The following is a 14,975-nucleotide window of genomic DNA, read 5'->3' on the forward strand; positions in this document are numbered from 1 at the left end:
CCGTTATGGTTGGTGATTTTATTTTTGCGCAGTATTGCCCACCCCTAGTAAGTAATTAAGTACTTATATGTATTGTGTATGTTATATTGTTGTACAATATATATTGAATATATATAATAATACAATAATATATTTAAAATTCACTTAATCTCAGAGTTGTTCATCCACAGGTCTTCATTGAAGCACGTGAGCTGTCTCTCATTCAAATCTCGAGCAACAGCCCAACTGAGGACCTCTCTGATGTTACAAGCATGGAGTCTCGAGGGCAGTGAATGAAGCTTTATTTAATCCACTCTCACATACTAGAATTTAACAATTTATCCCAGTAGTATGAAAGGTAGTATATTAAGGGAAAAAATGAAATGATAGACTACTTGGTAATCGACAAATAGCCTAGCACTAAATTGCAGAATTGGTTTAAGGACTTTGTCTTCTGAGTGACTTCACCAATATTTTCACTGCAGGCCTACAAATGCCTATCCTGTGTTCGAATGTGTCACTTTAATTGAATCCGTTTACCAATTTGCCAACCAAAACCAGGCAACTCAAAAGTAAACAAAAACATAAAATGTGTACAACCTTGCATTGACAGGTTATGTCTACTCAACCTGTAAAGGTTGTAATGGTTGCATTTTAGATTTATCCTGTTATTCCTCCCAAAAGCCAAATATCCATAACTTTGTGAGTATTTTATATACAAAGTACACAACAATGGGTCTCAACTATTGTCACCTTGAGAACCTCATTATACTATTATTGCAAAGTTGCGACACACTTTATTACAGGTTAAGAGAATATTTTGTTTGATTGAAATGTAGCCTCTGAAAACACATAGTAGAATGCTGTTTAAAAATAAATTGATGCACTGCCAAAAGCATTTTGCTTGCCTTGACGTCCGCCATCCACTGTATTTGTTTACTGTCACAGGGGAAAACAAAATCAAAATATTAATACATCCAACTTTTTTACTCGCTGTCGACGACACACTTCTGTGTCCCAATCGACCAGTTGAGAACCCATCCATCCATCCATCCATCCATCCATCCATCCATCCATCCATCCATCCATCCATCCATCCATCCATCCATCCATCCATCCATCCATCCATTTTCTATACCGCTTGTCCCCATGGTGGTCGCAGGCAGTAGGCGGGGGACACCCTGAACCAATCGTACGGACAGAGACGAACAACCATTCGCACTCACATCTAGGGAGAATTTGGAGTGCTCAATCGCCCCACCAAAGATGTTTTTGGGATGTGGGAGGAAACCGGAGTGCCCGGACAAAACCCACACGGGCACGTGGAGAACATGCATACTCCACACAGGCAGGGCCGGAAGTGGAACCCGCACCTGTGAGAACCAGCATGCGACCGTGCCGCCCCAGTTGAGAACCACTGATATAGATTATTTTCAATAAAAATTAATATACAGTCAAACCTCGGTTTTCGACCACAATCCAACCCAGAAGGTGGATCGAGAAGTGAATCAGTCGAATTACGATTCTATTTTCCCCATTACAAATAATGGAAAAAAATTTAATCCGTTCCAAGACTAAAAAAAAAAAACGCCTTTTTTCAGTCTAACTACATAGCCTGTCAGCATAGGCGTGTGATTACGCAATCCTCAGAGGAGGCAAGGCAGGAAGTTGCCTCCTCCGAGCGACTCGTCTTCGGTTTTAACATAACTATAAAAATTCAGCAATTTTGGTTCAAAATGATACAAAACTACTGAAATTAAAAGGAAAATATTATACTATAAAGTTTATAATAAAAAAATTTGATGAATATGACAATTGAACTTGTTTTTTCCCCTTTTCATGATGGCAGGGGAGGCACGACCTCCCTTGCCTCCCCTGACCGCACGTCCCTGGCATTACAGCTGACGCTGCACCAATCCGCCTGTCGAGCTCAACTCCATCTTGCCCTCGCTCGTGAACAATACCCCGAGATACTTGAACTCCTCCACTTGGGGCAGGATCTCATCCCTGATCCAGGGAGGGCATTCCACCCTTTTCCGACCGAGAACCATGGACTCAGATTTAGAGGTGCTGGCCCTCATCCCAATTCCTACAAACTCAGCTGCAAACCGCTCCACTGAGAGCTGGAGATCACGGCCTGAAGAAGCCAACAGCACCACGTCGTCTGCAAAAAGCAGAGACGCAATGCTGAGGTCCCCAACCTGGAGACCCTCAACGCCTCGGCTGCGGCTATAAATTCTGTCCATAAAGGTTATGAACAGAACCAGTGACAAAGAGCAGCCTTGGCAGAGTCCAACCCTCAGTGGGAACGAATACGACTTAGTGCCGGAAATGCGGACCAAACTCTGGCATCAGTGATACAGGGACGGAACCGCCCTTATCAGTTGGCTTGGCACCCTGTACTCCCGAAGCACCCTCCACAGAACTTCCCGAGGGACACAGTCGAATGCCTTCTCTAAGTCCACAAAACACATGTGGACTAGTTGAGCGAACTCTCATGCCCCCTCGAGGATCCTGTTGAGGGTATAGAGGTGGTCCACTGTTCCACGGCCAGGACGAAAGCCACACTACTCTTCCTCAATCCGAAGCTCGACTTCCCGACGGACCCTCCTCTCCAGCACCCGTTAATAGAACTTATCAGGGAGGCTGAGGAGTGTGATTCCTCTGTAATTAGAACACACCCTCTGGTCCCCCTTCTTAAAGAGGGGAACCACCACTTCAGTCTGCCAATCTAGAGGCTGATGTCCACACAATGTTGCAGAGGCGTGTCCGCCATGACAACCCCACAACATCCTGAGCCTTTAAGAACTCCGGGCGGATCTCATCCACCCCCGGGGGTTTGCCCCCGAGGTTTTTTTTTAACTGCCTCAGTGACTTTGACCCAGAGATTGGAGAGTCCACCTCAGAGTCTCCAGGCCCTGCTTCCACAATGGAAGGCGTGTCGGTGAAATTGAGGAGGTCTTCGAAGTATTCTCCCCCCCCCGAATCACGACATCCCGAGTCGAGGTCAGCAGCACGCTATCTTCACTGTAAACAGTGTTGACGGCGCACTGCTTCCCCTCCTGAGACGCTGGATGGTGGATCAGAATTTCCTCAAAGCCGTCCGGAAGTCATTCTCCATGGCCTCGCCAAACTCCTCCCACGCCCGGGTTTTTGCCTCAGCAACCGCCGAAGCCGCGTTCCGCTTGGCCATCCAGTACCTGTCGGCTGCCTCCAGGGTCCCACAGGTCAAAACGGCACGATAGGACTCCTTAAGCTTGACGGCATCCCATACCGGCGGTGTCCACCAGCGGGTTCGGGGATTGCCACCACGACTGGCACCGACCACCTTACGGCCACGGGTCCGGTCGGCTGCCTCAACAATGGAGGCACGGAACATAGTCCACTCAGACTCAATGTCCCCTGCCTCCTCCGGGACGTGGGAAAAGCTCTGCCGGAGGTAGGAGTTGAAGCTCTTCCTGACAGGGGATTCTGCCAGACGTTCCCAGCAGACCCTCACAGTACGTTTGGGTCTGTCAGGTTGGACTGGCATCTTCCCCCATCATCGGAGCCAACCCACCACCAGGTGGTGATTAGTTGACAGCTCCGCCCCTCTTCACCCGAGTGTCCAAAACATGCGGCTGCAAATCCGTTGACACACCTCCAAAGTCGATCTTTTCGGGCTGTGACCAGCCGGGCCCCATGGGCGAAGACCCGGCCACCAGACGCTCGCCTTCGAGCCCCACCTCCAGGCCTGGCTCCAGAGGGGGGCCCTGGTGACCCTCGTCCGGGCGAGGGAAAATTAAGTCCATATATTGTATTCTTCATAAGGGATCTTTTGAGCCGTGCTTTGTCTAGCCCCTCACCTAGGACCCTTTTGACCCTACCAGGGGTATGAAGCCCCAGACAGCAAGGCTCCTAGGATCTTAGGGACACACAAACCCCTCCACCACAATAAGGTGACGACTCACGGAGGGGCTCGCTGATTCACTGAAGTATATTATAGAGTGCTAGAATTTTTCCTCAAAAACACATTGCAAATATTTTGTTTGGAGTTTTTTAAGAGACTGAAACTAATCAATGACATTTCCATTCAGTTAGTTCTCAGGGGAAAGATTATTTGAGACGTGTGTTTTAAGTTACAAGCGAGTCATGGAACAAAATAAACTTGGATTTCAACACAATGTATTTTAATATTATTTAAATTATTGCTGCAAGTACTTATCATAACATCCTTGTGGCACAAATGAAATTGGTTCCATTGTCAGAGCAAACCTGAACAGAGCGCTTGCGCAGGAGGCTGTATCCAATGAATATTGAATTTTCAAATGTACTTTTGAACACTATTGTGGGTCACCACCGAATGATTTACAGCGACCAACATTACAGTATGTAAAGTAACTGTCACTTTGACGGTAAAATATATTTAATTATCGATTACGTAAACATTCCTAATCATCATAACTATGTATTTAATGCTGCCTATCTGTTTCCAAAATATTGTATGGTTATGTGTGTGTGAATGACTAAATGAGGGGAATTAACGCTGTATTTCACAGAAATGTGCTTTTTTCAGTTCTGTTCCTGCACTTTCTTAAAATATATTTTATGCTGAATTTACAAATACAAACAATTGAGGCTAATATTATCATAGATGATTAAATAGTTGAAACAGCAACAAAAAATAAGAGAAAACGTACATTAAAAAACACAACATGAACTAATGATAATATTAATAATAATATAGTGGCATGGTGAAGCATGGGTTAGCTGCTAAGTTCTATATCTACTGGGGAAACGCAGTCATTGCAGGGAAAATGACCCAAAAAAATGTTTAATATCGTATTTTTTGCACCAAAAGGCGCACTGGATTATAAGGCTCACCCTTATTGAATTTTTTATTTTAGAAATTATTTCATATACAGGGCGCACCGGATTAAAAGGCGCATAAAATAGAAGCTATACTGCAACAAACTGAGGTTGACTAGGGTTGCGGTATGCATCCACTAGGGAATAACTAATGAGCCCTCTGTAAACAATCGCGCTTCTCAAACTATCTCCTATAAAATGATCGGAACTGACTAAAGTTTGATCTAACACATTGGTACTGCTTACTTATGTTTCCCTTCCATATTGATCCATAAATTTACTCGAAACATTAACGGAGCAGCCTATTTTGAGATGAAACAGCCTCGTGCGTATAGCAGCTATCATTATAGCATTAGCCACCCGCAAACTCCCATGAACCTCAGCTCACAGACTCCCATGAGCCTCAGCAAAGTGTCATGGCAGCCCCCTGTAAACAATCACGTTTCTCAAACACTCTCCCATAAAAGTGATCGGAACCGACTAAAGACTGATTTAACACATTGGTGCTGCTTATTTATGATTCCGTTGGATATTGATCCGTAAACGTACTCAAAAACATTAACGGAACAGCCTATTTTGAAATGAAATAGCTCGCAGGTACAACAGCTATTCAATGACGCCCCCTGACTACGGTTGCCGTAATGCTGGGAAGCGATGCGACCTTGTAATTTACTAGTCGTACTATAACGTACTGAAACATTTTGGCAGAGCACTGTGTGCAACCAGTATGGATCAACAAATTCATCAATTGATCCATATATAAGGCGCTCTGCATTATAAGGCACACTGTGGTTTTTTGAGTAAATTTTAAGTTTTTAAGTCAGCCTAATAGTGCGAAAAATACAGTAGTACAATTTATTCAGGTTTGGCGGGCCGGATTAAACGGCACCGTGGGCCAGATGTGGCCCGCTTGCTGTAGTTTGCCGATGTCTGGGTTAGCACATGTGAGCATGCCCGCCTCACAGTTCAGAAGGTACGATTTCGATTCCACCTCCGGCCCTCCCAGTGTGGAGTTTGCATGTTCTCCCCGTACCTGCATGGGTTTTCTTAGGACACCCCAGTTTCCTCCCACTTCCCCCCCCCCCCCCCCCCCCCCCCAAAAAAAAACATGCATGGTAGGCTTATTGAGCACTCCAAATTACCCGTAGGTGTGAGTGTGGATGGTTGTTTGTGCCCTGTGATTGGCTGGCAACCGGTTCAGAGTGTTCCCTGCCTACTGCTGGATGACTGCTGTGACCCCCGTGGGGACAAGCGGCACAGAAAATGGACAGATAGATAATAATAATAATAATAATAATAATAATAATAATAATAATAATGTTCTAAAGAGCTTAATCAAGAAGAAAATAAATGTCCATTAAAGAAAATAGACTCTGGGCATTTTTGTCAGTCACGTGATACAAATATTCTCCTTTAACTGAACTCTTACATAGACATCCAGTCCAAATGGTGCAAGTTTGTCCATTAACCAACTTTGCAAGGATATCCAAAATTTTGAAACATGCTCACATTCAAAGAAAATATGTTCCACTGTTTTAATGTCATTCTCACAAACGCCACGCTAGTTGCTATCCTAATTAAATCTTATATGTAAGAAATGATTAGCTGGATAAATGTCATTCAATATGTACCATTAATTGTTGAGTCATTGCTTTAAAGAGGGGTGGAAGAGCTTTAAATATTTCATTGAACTCTCTACATGAGCATTGAAGGTTGTTTTTAAAACAGCTGTTTTAAAAAGGTCCTTATTTAAAAAAGTTTCTCGTTCATTCATTAAATGTGAAATACCAAATACCTTTATCCATTCAATTTCCTATAAACAATTACTTGGTCAACATATATATGTTATTCCAAAAGGGTGAATTGTGAGTAAAATTGTGTCTAAAGATACAATTTCAGAACCTGCCCTGGCAGTTTACGAACATCATAATCGCAGCGCAAAAGAAAGTTAATTCAACCGATTTTTTGAAAAATTGTATTGGGAATGGTAAACCAAAAACTGTTTAGCATAATCAATTAATTGAGCCACTTTAATTTTAGAGCACAATTCATTACGGAGAAATCTATTGCATGTAAACAACTCTCTTCAATACTCTCAAGCACATCAGCTCTTCTAATGTACTGGTGTTTGCTTTTACAAATAAATCCGAAGTTCATATTACTGATGTAATTTTATCATTTTTTTAGTCATTTTATCTGATATTTCAAGTGAAAAAGCAAGATTGCGTTTGAGAGACGTTCCATTTTTGAAAGCAGTGTTAGCTCGTGAGTGAACGATTCGTTCTAAAAGAACGACTCTTTTCAGTGAACGAGAGTGAACGAATCACTTCCTAAAGTGTTTGGTTCTTTTTTTTCATATAACTTCAAACAGTAGGTGACGGTAATGCCCATTGAAGCTGGTACCACTTCGCCGTAAAACCTCGCCGTACAACAAAACGAAGAAGAAAATGGCGTAATTTACCGTTCACGAACGAGTCGTGAATTGCATTTCCCGTTCACCAACGAACGAATCTGTGAGTGAATGAATCACTCACTGAGTGAATCACTCACTGAGTGATTCGCATTTCCAGTTCACCGTGTGAACGGATCAGTGAGGGAACGAATCCTGACTTTCTCGTTCGCGAACAAGTCAATGGGTGAACTGCCTTCCCGTGCATCAACGGATCAGCGAGTGGACGTGTTGGGTCTCCTAGCGTGAACTATGTAAGCCAGAATGTAGATTTACGATTTACTTATAGTAGATTTTAATTAACGTGTGTTAACGTACTGTTATCCAATATATCGACTGCAAAACGTTATTTTTTTCAACCTTTTATTCAAACACAAACACATTCAATATAACAACACCATCAACTACAAGCCAACAAATACAAAATTAAAACATCAATGTCGGCTTAAGTGTGTCGGCTGGCAATGGCATAGCGGCAATGCTGCCTGTCACTCACTCGTGAATCTTCGCGAACGGCCAATCAGAGCGCCAACGAGCCGTTAGATGGAGGAGGGACTTTACGCGTCAGTGACGTAATTTCCTGGTCACGAACGAGTCAGTGACGCAAGTTCCCTTTCACGACCGGGTGAGAGACTGTTTCCAACAAATTAGTGTGTAGGTGTTGTATTATAGAAAGAAAGGTGTTAATTATCCGAGCCAATTATTATTATGTATAATAATTATCGGGGGGGGGGGGGGGGGGTTGTGTAGTTGTATTGTTTGATGTGTCTGGATTGTTTCCACTGGATGTTGTAAAAAAAATAAAAATAAAAAAGCCGGATCACTGTATGTGTGTGTGTATGTGTGGGGGGGGGGGTATTAATTGAACTATTCGTTTGAACGAATCTTTTGAGTGAACTGATTCTAAAGATTCAGTTCACATAAAAGAACTGGAATGCACATCACTAATCTGGATCAGTTCGTGTTTGATGTCTATGGTTTTGCCCTCATCCAATGAAGGTTGAAGAAGCCTGCGCGTGTCTCCGTGATGGCCATGTTGGAAGGGACAACATTGGCCCCAAAGGACGACCTTGTGCAAAACAGCATGCAGCAGCAGTACAATGTGCAGGCATCCTTCTTTTGTGGTTTTCTTTCCATCGTGCCGTCCAGTAGAATGCAGTCCTGAATCCGGTATGAAAAGAATAAATCCGTTGCCCCTCCTCGCTCAGTGTCGAATGCCTGCAAGTCAAAAGGGGCGTGTCATATTTACCAATGTTCATTTCCGTGGCGCTGCCTATCTCGAAGAAGCGACGAGTTCCAGGAAATACAAGACTGAAAGTAATAATTATATTGGCCTTCGCCTTCACACAATTACGTCACTAACTGGACTACATCTACCAAATGCAAGACGCTCTTAGATATGGCATCAATTATTTTAAATGCTCTCATTGTACTTTTAACATTGGGTGGAGCGACAGGTAACTGTTTATTCAATTGTCATATTGCATTGTATCATTTTCACCCAGGACCTCAGCCCAAGTTTTGATTGCGCTTAATGCGTTCGCGCGTGTTGAAAGCAGGACTATACAGTATAGCACAGGGAAATTGCTATACGTATAGCTAAATGTGAATCGTGTTTTTTTGGTTTGAGTGTATTGGATGGTAAAAGGCCCATTGTTGTCCATCAAGTATGATAAATTATTCTCCACGGATTACATAAGAATTGCCTAGTTGCTGTACAATGCATTTATATATATGATACCTTAAAAAAATAGTCATGGAGTAAGTAGCCGATATAGCAGAGTATAAGGGGCATTAACACAATTTTTGAATTATTAGCATTGGGGTTGTTTGAAAAAAATGGATTGGAAAATTTGTTTTAACAGGAAAGATTTGATCGCATCTTGATCATTGCGGCCAATCTGTCGAGATTCAGATAGCTGCAATTGCACGTGCGTGTGCGTGTGTGTGTCGTGTGCGCGCGAGTGTTTGTGTGTGTGCGCGCCCATGTGTCTTAGTTTGTGCACGCGCTTGTGTGCGCGCATGTATGCTCAACATGAACAACTCTCCATGAACTATTGGGCAGTACAGTAATCCCTCATTTATCGCGGATAATTGGTTCCAAGACCACCCGCGATATGTCAAAATCCGCGAAGTAGTGTCGCCTTTTTTTTAACATACATTGTTTGTGTATCAATAAATGTATATTAAACCATATGCATAAGGGCATATGTTATTCTTAGAACATTAAATAATTGTTTCAAACATGTAAATACAGTTAATAGTATAAATGGCATACAGAAAATAATGTATAAATAATATGAATATAAATACTCCACGTGTATGTGTGTGTAACCTACTATGTCGATGTAGTACTGCAATTGTGCAGGCGTGCGGGCAACTTTCGTACCATAATTCCTCAATTTAGAATTTTTATTTAGAATTTTTTTTTTGGGGGGGGTGTTTGATGTACTGAAGCCACGATAAATGAACCGCGATATAGGATGTGGGATTTCTGTATATGTTTTGTTATAGATAGATAGAGAGATAGATATCTAATATATAGACGTGTATATATATATATATTATCATATAGATTTTGTTGTTTTTATCCTATTGTAAAGCACTTTGGGTTCCAGTTGGCTATTGTAAAGGGCTATGTTAATACAATTTGATTGATTGATCGTTGATTGATTATGACACTGCTGCAAGTACTCATTTCATATTTACATATGTGACATCTCCCTTTTTTCAAGTTAAACCTATTAACCATACATCATGAAATAATTCGAGCAGCAGCTGTCTCAAAATATTAAATTGCCTCTCTGAAGAGCAACAAACATTGTTCGGGTCTATATTGGTCAGAATATTCATTCAGGCAATGAAGCAGTTGGTGCTTCTCGTCATATGGTATGTCATATGAAACAAGCATCGACGTAGTGTTTCTATGGAAATCTACACCATTGTTTCGAAGCATGTTGAAGAGTCAGTGTCAAACTGAATTCAATAGACTCTTTATGTCACAAAACCTGGCATTTCAACCTGGGTTTGAAGACATTCTATATCCACTGTATATCCATTATGCTAGTCATTAATTATTCAACTTGAGCATTGTTTGTGATGGACCATGATACTGACATTATAAAACGTGACGTGTGTTTCTGACTGTTTAGTGGCTTCAGCTGTCCTCAACCCACCCAGAAATGTTCATCTAACCTCCATGAACATGAATTTGGTGCTGAGGTGGGATTCACCTGAGGGGGTAACCGGTGACATTTTCTACACCACAGAATGCAAGTAAGTCAGTGTGATCTGAACAGCAACACACTTTATTTAATAGGCCAAAATTTTTCTTGAACATTTCGACCCATTGAAGGGTTGAAGGTCAAGTCAAATACAGAACAAAATGGTGTGTAAACTCATCAAGTAACATGGTATGATCTGAAGCAGTCAGGGCAAAATTGTAATAAAATGCTTCGTGACTACTTAATTGAAAATTATTTTGTTAAAATTACAGTAGGCTCTTGTATTTACAGTAAAAAAATCTGACAATGAGAATGTCATAATGATCCTTTGGGTAAATGACCTTATTCTTGCAGCAAGTACCGTATTTTTCGGACTAAAGGTCGCTCTGGAATATAGGTCGCACCAGTCCTAAAATGCATAATAAAGGAGAAAAAACATATAAAAGTCACTCCGGGATACAAGTCGCATTTTTGAAAAAATCCAACACCAAAAGAGACATGAACAGGCAATAACAGGCTAAACGGTACGGTACGCTAACGTTACATAAACACAAACGAGGAGCTGAGAACGTGCCTGACATAACATTAACATTAACATTATTCAAATAACTATTGTGTGTCTTGACATGTGGAGGAATTGACAATAAAGGAGACTTTGACATAAACAACATGTTTATCAAACCATCCGTGTGACTCCAAATCATTAAATCCATCGAAATCTTCGTCCTTTGTGTAAACAACGCCGCTTTTGAACCCGGAAGTGCATGCGGCAATGACGTCGGCCTCGTTGTCAGCTGCAGTTCAAATTATTCCACAGGCCCATACGTATAACTATATATATATATACTATATATTAAATAACTAAAACATAAATACAATTTTATAAAACCATTCGTGTCACTCCAAATCTTTAAATCCATCGAAATCTTCGTTCTCTGTGTCACTTAAGAAAAAAAAAAAAACCACATACAGCTGCTTACTCCGGACGTACGTCGGACGTCAGACTCGTCGTCAGTTGCTGCTCCAATTATTCCACAGATCTATATAACTATACTGTAGCATTACCAAAGTACCAGGCAAGTCGTGGATTTGGTAACCGGCTCTTTATTTCACAAAACAAGAGCTCAATATATGTCTGTTGGCTCACTCTAACAAAGCGCCCGGGATCTCTCTTCACGGCCCTCCTAGACAATCGGAAACTACTGAACTCTAACAATATACAAGTTGCTACACTAAATAAACTATATATAAAATAACTATAACATAAATAACAAGTTTATCAAACCATCCGTGTCACTCCAAATCATTAAATCCATCAAAATTTTCATCCTCTGTGTCAGTCTCTGTCTTCTGTGTTATAAACAACTCCTGAGTCCGGAAGTCAGTCAATGGATTCAGACTCATTCTCAGTGGCGGCTCCAATTATTCCACAGGCCTAGTGCGCCCTCATGCGGTTTAAAGTGAGAATAACATGTGAAGTGATCAACTATACTAGTAAGTAAGTAATGTGTTAATGATCAAGTAATAATGTGTTAATAATTTCGCATATAAGTCGCTCCTGATTATAAGTCGCACCCTCGGCCGAACTATGAAAAAAAACTGCGACTTATAGTCCGGAAAATACGATAATTGTCAAATACTTAGCTATGTAAAGGAAATTTAAAATGAAAGATTTTAGTTTAAGTTTTAGTTTAGATTAAAGTACTGTAATTTCCGGACTATAAGGTGCTACATTTTGGTCAAGTTTTGAACCCTGCGGCTTGTCATTCAGTGCGGCGTATCTATGGATTTTTTGTGATTTTTGTGGTGACTTGATCACTTATAGGTCGGGAACCTATGGCTCTTTTGATGATTGCATCTGGCTCGCAAATTTCGGCTCTTCAAATGAAACATATTATCACTTGTTTGAATCCAGCCATTGATTTTCCGCGGCCAAATCCTGTTCAGGGCTGCAGTTCGCTGCAGGAGCAACTGTCCATTGTTTTAATTGGATAATAGCTTGCAGGTAAACGCCCCCTTTAGTATTAGTTTGCTCGGTCATTAGCACAGGAGCTGAGGAGCAACTGTCCATTGTTTTAATTGGATAATAGCCTCCAGGTAAAACGCCTCCTTTTGAATCAAGCTGCTCGGTCATTAGCTCAGGGTTAACCCTTAACAAAAAAAACAAAAAAAAAAAGAAGATGGCAAAAAGAAAAAAAGATGACGAGTATCGTACATTTCAGAATGAATGGACCGAAGAATTCGCCTTTGTGGAGAGAGCAGTAATCTGCGGTGTGTCTAATTTGCAATGACAAAATTGCATCTATGAAACGGTCGAATGTAAAGCGGCACTTCAACACACGGCATGCTACCTTTGCACCAAAATACCCTGCGGGAGGCAGCAGAAAAAACGCGTGCCAAGAGCAGGGTGCAAGCTAGCCAGCAGCAACTCCGCGTATGGACCCGGCAAGCTGACTATAATTCCACTAGCTTTGCTGGAGCTTTAGTGAGGAACGGAAAACCATTCACGGATGGCGAGAATGCTAAAACGTTAATGAAAAAACTTCAACCCGAAGATAAGCTGATTCTCAAAACTTGCAACGCGCTTCCTGTCACATACTACACACTGCAGCGTGTGAGTATTGATGTATTGATCATGTTTGGATCTACGTATGCATGTGAGCAGTCATTCTCACATCTTAAAAACATCAAGAACAATCTATGATCACGTTTAACGGGTGAAAGTCTCAACGCTTAACCTCACTTAGTACCAACCAGACTACAAAGACATCAGTAAATCTATGCAGCACCAGAAGTCGCATTAATGGTGAGTACTATAACATTATTTAAAAAGATAAATTCAGAGGCTTATTATAATGACATTTAGTTGAATTTACTTTTGAAATATATGGCTCTCACAGAAACAAATTTCCAAATATTTTGCTTTTCTGGCTCTCTTAGTCAAAAAGGTTCCCAATCCCTGATTTATACACTCGTAAAAAGGCCATGGACCGTTTTGTGCAACACGGCTTTGCTGGGCGGAGGAATATCTGTCACGGTCACTGGGGAGAAGAGTGGTGTGTTGATTGCATGTCCATCAGCCAGGCAAATAGTGCCGTATAATTGACACAAAGAAGAGACAGAATGAGATCAAGATGGACATTACTGAAGAAAGGAAGCCTTTATACACAAACCCTCATTATGGGGAACAAAAGAAATACATATGATGCCATTTTTAAGTTAAAGACAGTCGATTTGGCTCTTAACGTAGGAACTACAGCTCCTTATGCACTGTAAAGGTTTCTTCTGGTCACTAGGGGGCACTGGGCTATTGTTGATGACATCTTGTTGCGTCATCCTTTTCTTTATTTCCTGGTCACGTCTACTCTGGAGCTATATATGTAGCTTGCGAGTTGAATGTAATTTAGTGCTTTGTGCATGAATAAAATTAGCATGAACAGAAAGAAAATGCTAGAAGAAATGCATAAAAGCAACAATGAAAGAGAGACTGACAACGTGTGTGGCGAAGTACATGTATCTCTCGCTAATCCAATCTGACACTGAAGAGGAAGACTTCGATGTTTCAGTGCACAGGAGGAAGATTAAGAAGGCTTTGGGCCAAAATCCCTGCTGCAGTGTGTGCAAACCTGGTCAAGAACTACAGGAAACGTCTGATCTCTGCAAACAAAGGTTTCTGCACCAAATATTAAGTTATGTTTTTCTGATGTATCAAATACTTATTTCATGCAATAAAATGGAAATTAATTATTTAAGAGTCATACAATGTGATTTTCTGGATTTTTGTTTTAGATTCCATCACTCACAGTTGAAGAGTACCTATGATAGAAATGACAGACTTCTACATGCTTTGCAAGTGGGAAAACCTGAAAAATCAGCAGTGTATCAAATACATGTTCTCCCCACTGTACATATACCGTATTTTCTGCACTATAGGGAGCACTCAAAAGTTTATAATTTACTCAAAAAAACACAGTGCGCCTTATAATGCAAGATTGCCTTATATACAGATCAATTGATGAATTTGTTGATCCATACTGGTTGTACACAGGGCTCTGCCAAAATGTTTCAGTACATTTCAGTACGACTAGTAAATTACAAGGTCGCATCGCTTTCAGCATTACGGCAACCGTGGTCAGGGGCGTCACCGAAGTAAGCTACTAGTGAGTGATCGTATGACATTTAAAAAAACAACGTTTTTTTTCTATAGGCTAGAATCCGGGACGCAATCACAGTGAACCGCACAAGCGCAATAGACAGTGACCACACCCCTTCACCGCGGCAAGTTTGGCTGCGCATACACAAACGGCACTAAAGCTAACAAGCTAATCAATGCATTATGCATTAACGCACACACTCGCTTTTTTCTTTTCAACTAAAGAAAGTTTATGACCATGAAAAATGAGTGAGGTTGCTCGATTAAGTAAGAAGCCAAACCGTATCCCTTTCATGCGGAATGGGAGCCTTGGTTGACATTC

At 41.3% G+C, this 14,975-nt stretch overlaps 2 protein-coding genes across 13 annotated transcripts in view; both read left to right on the forward strand.

Annotated features, from left to right (window-relative positions):
• ifngr2 (interferon gamma receptor 2) overlaps nt 1-4,142 on the forward strand; it is a 100,477-nt gene extending 96,335 nt beyond the window's left edge. For all 5 annotated transcript variants that reach the window (XM_088383308.1, XM_088383309.1, XM_088383306.1 and 2 more), the window contains one exon: nt 171-4,142. In XM_088383308.1, the coding sequence (XP_088239434.1) occupies nt 171-181 (11 nt within the window). In that variant the 3' untranslated portion in view covers nt 182-4,142. The remainder of the gene's footprint in view (nt 1-170) is intronic.
• The window catches only part of LOC148394696 (interleukin-10 receptor subunit beta-like), a 69,381-nt gene that overhangs the window by 26,536 nt on the left and 27,870 nt on the right, over nt 1-14,975 (forward strand). Inside the window, exons 1-3 of one of the 8 annotated variants that reach the window (XM_088383316.1) lie at nt 5,918-7,530; nt 10,429-10,552; nt 14,067-14,169. In XM_088383316.1, the coding sequence (XP_088239442.1) occupies nt 10,552; nt 14,067-14,169 (104 nt within the window). In that variant the 5' untranslated portion in view covers nt 5,918-7,530; nt 10,429-10,551. The other 7 variants (XM_088383317.1, XM_088383318.1, XM_088383313.1 and 4 more) reach the window with 7 other exon arrangements.

This window comes from Syngnathus floridae, chromosome 8 (genome assembly GCF_059516105.1).
Source record: "Syngnathus floridae isolate MCC-2025c chromosome 8, RoL_Sflo_1.0, whole genome shotgun sequence".
In the NCBI taxonomy this organism is placed as follows: Eukaryota; Metazoa; Chordata; class Actinopteri; order Syngnathiformes; family Syngnathidae; genus Syngnathus; species Syngnathus floridae.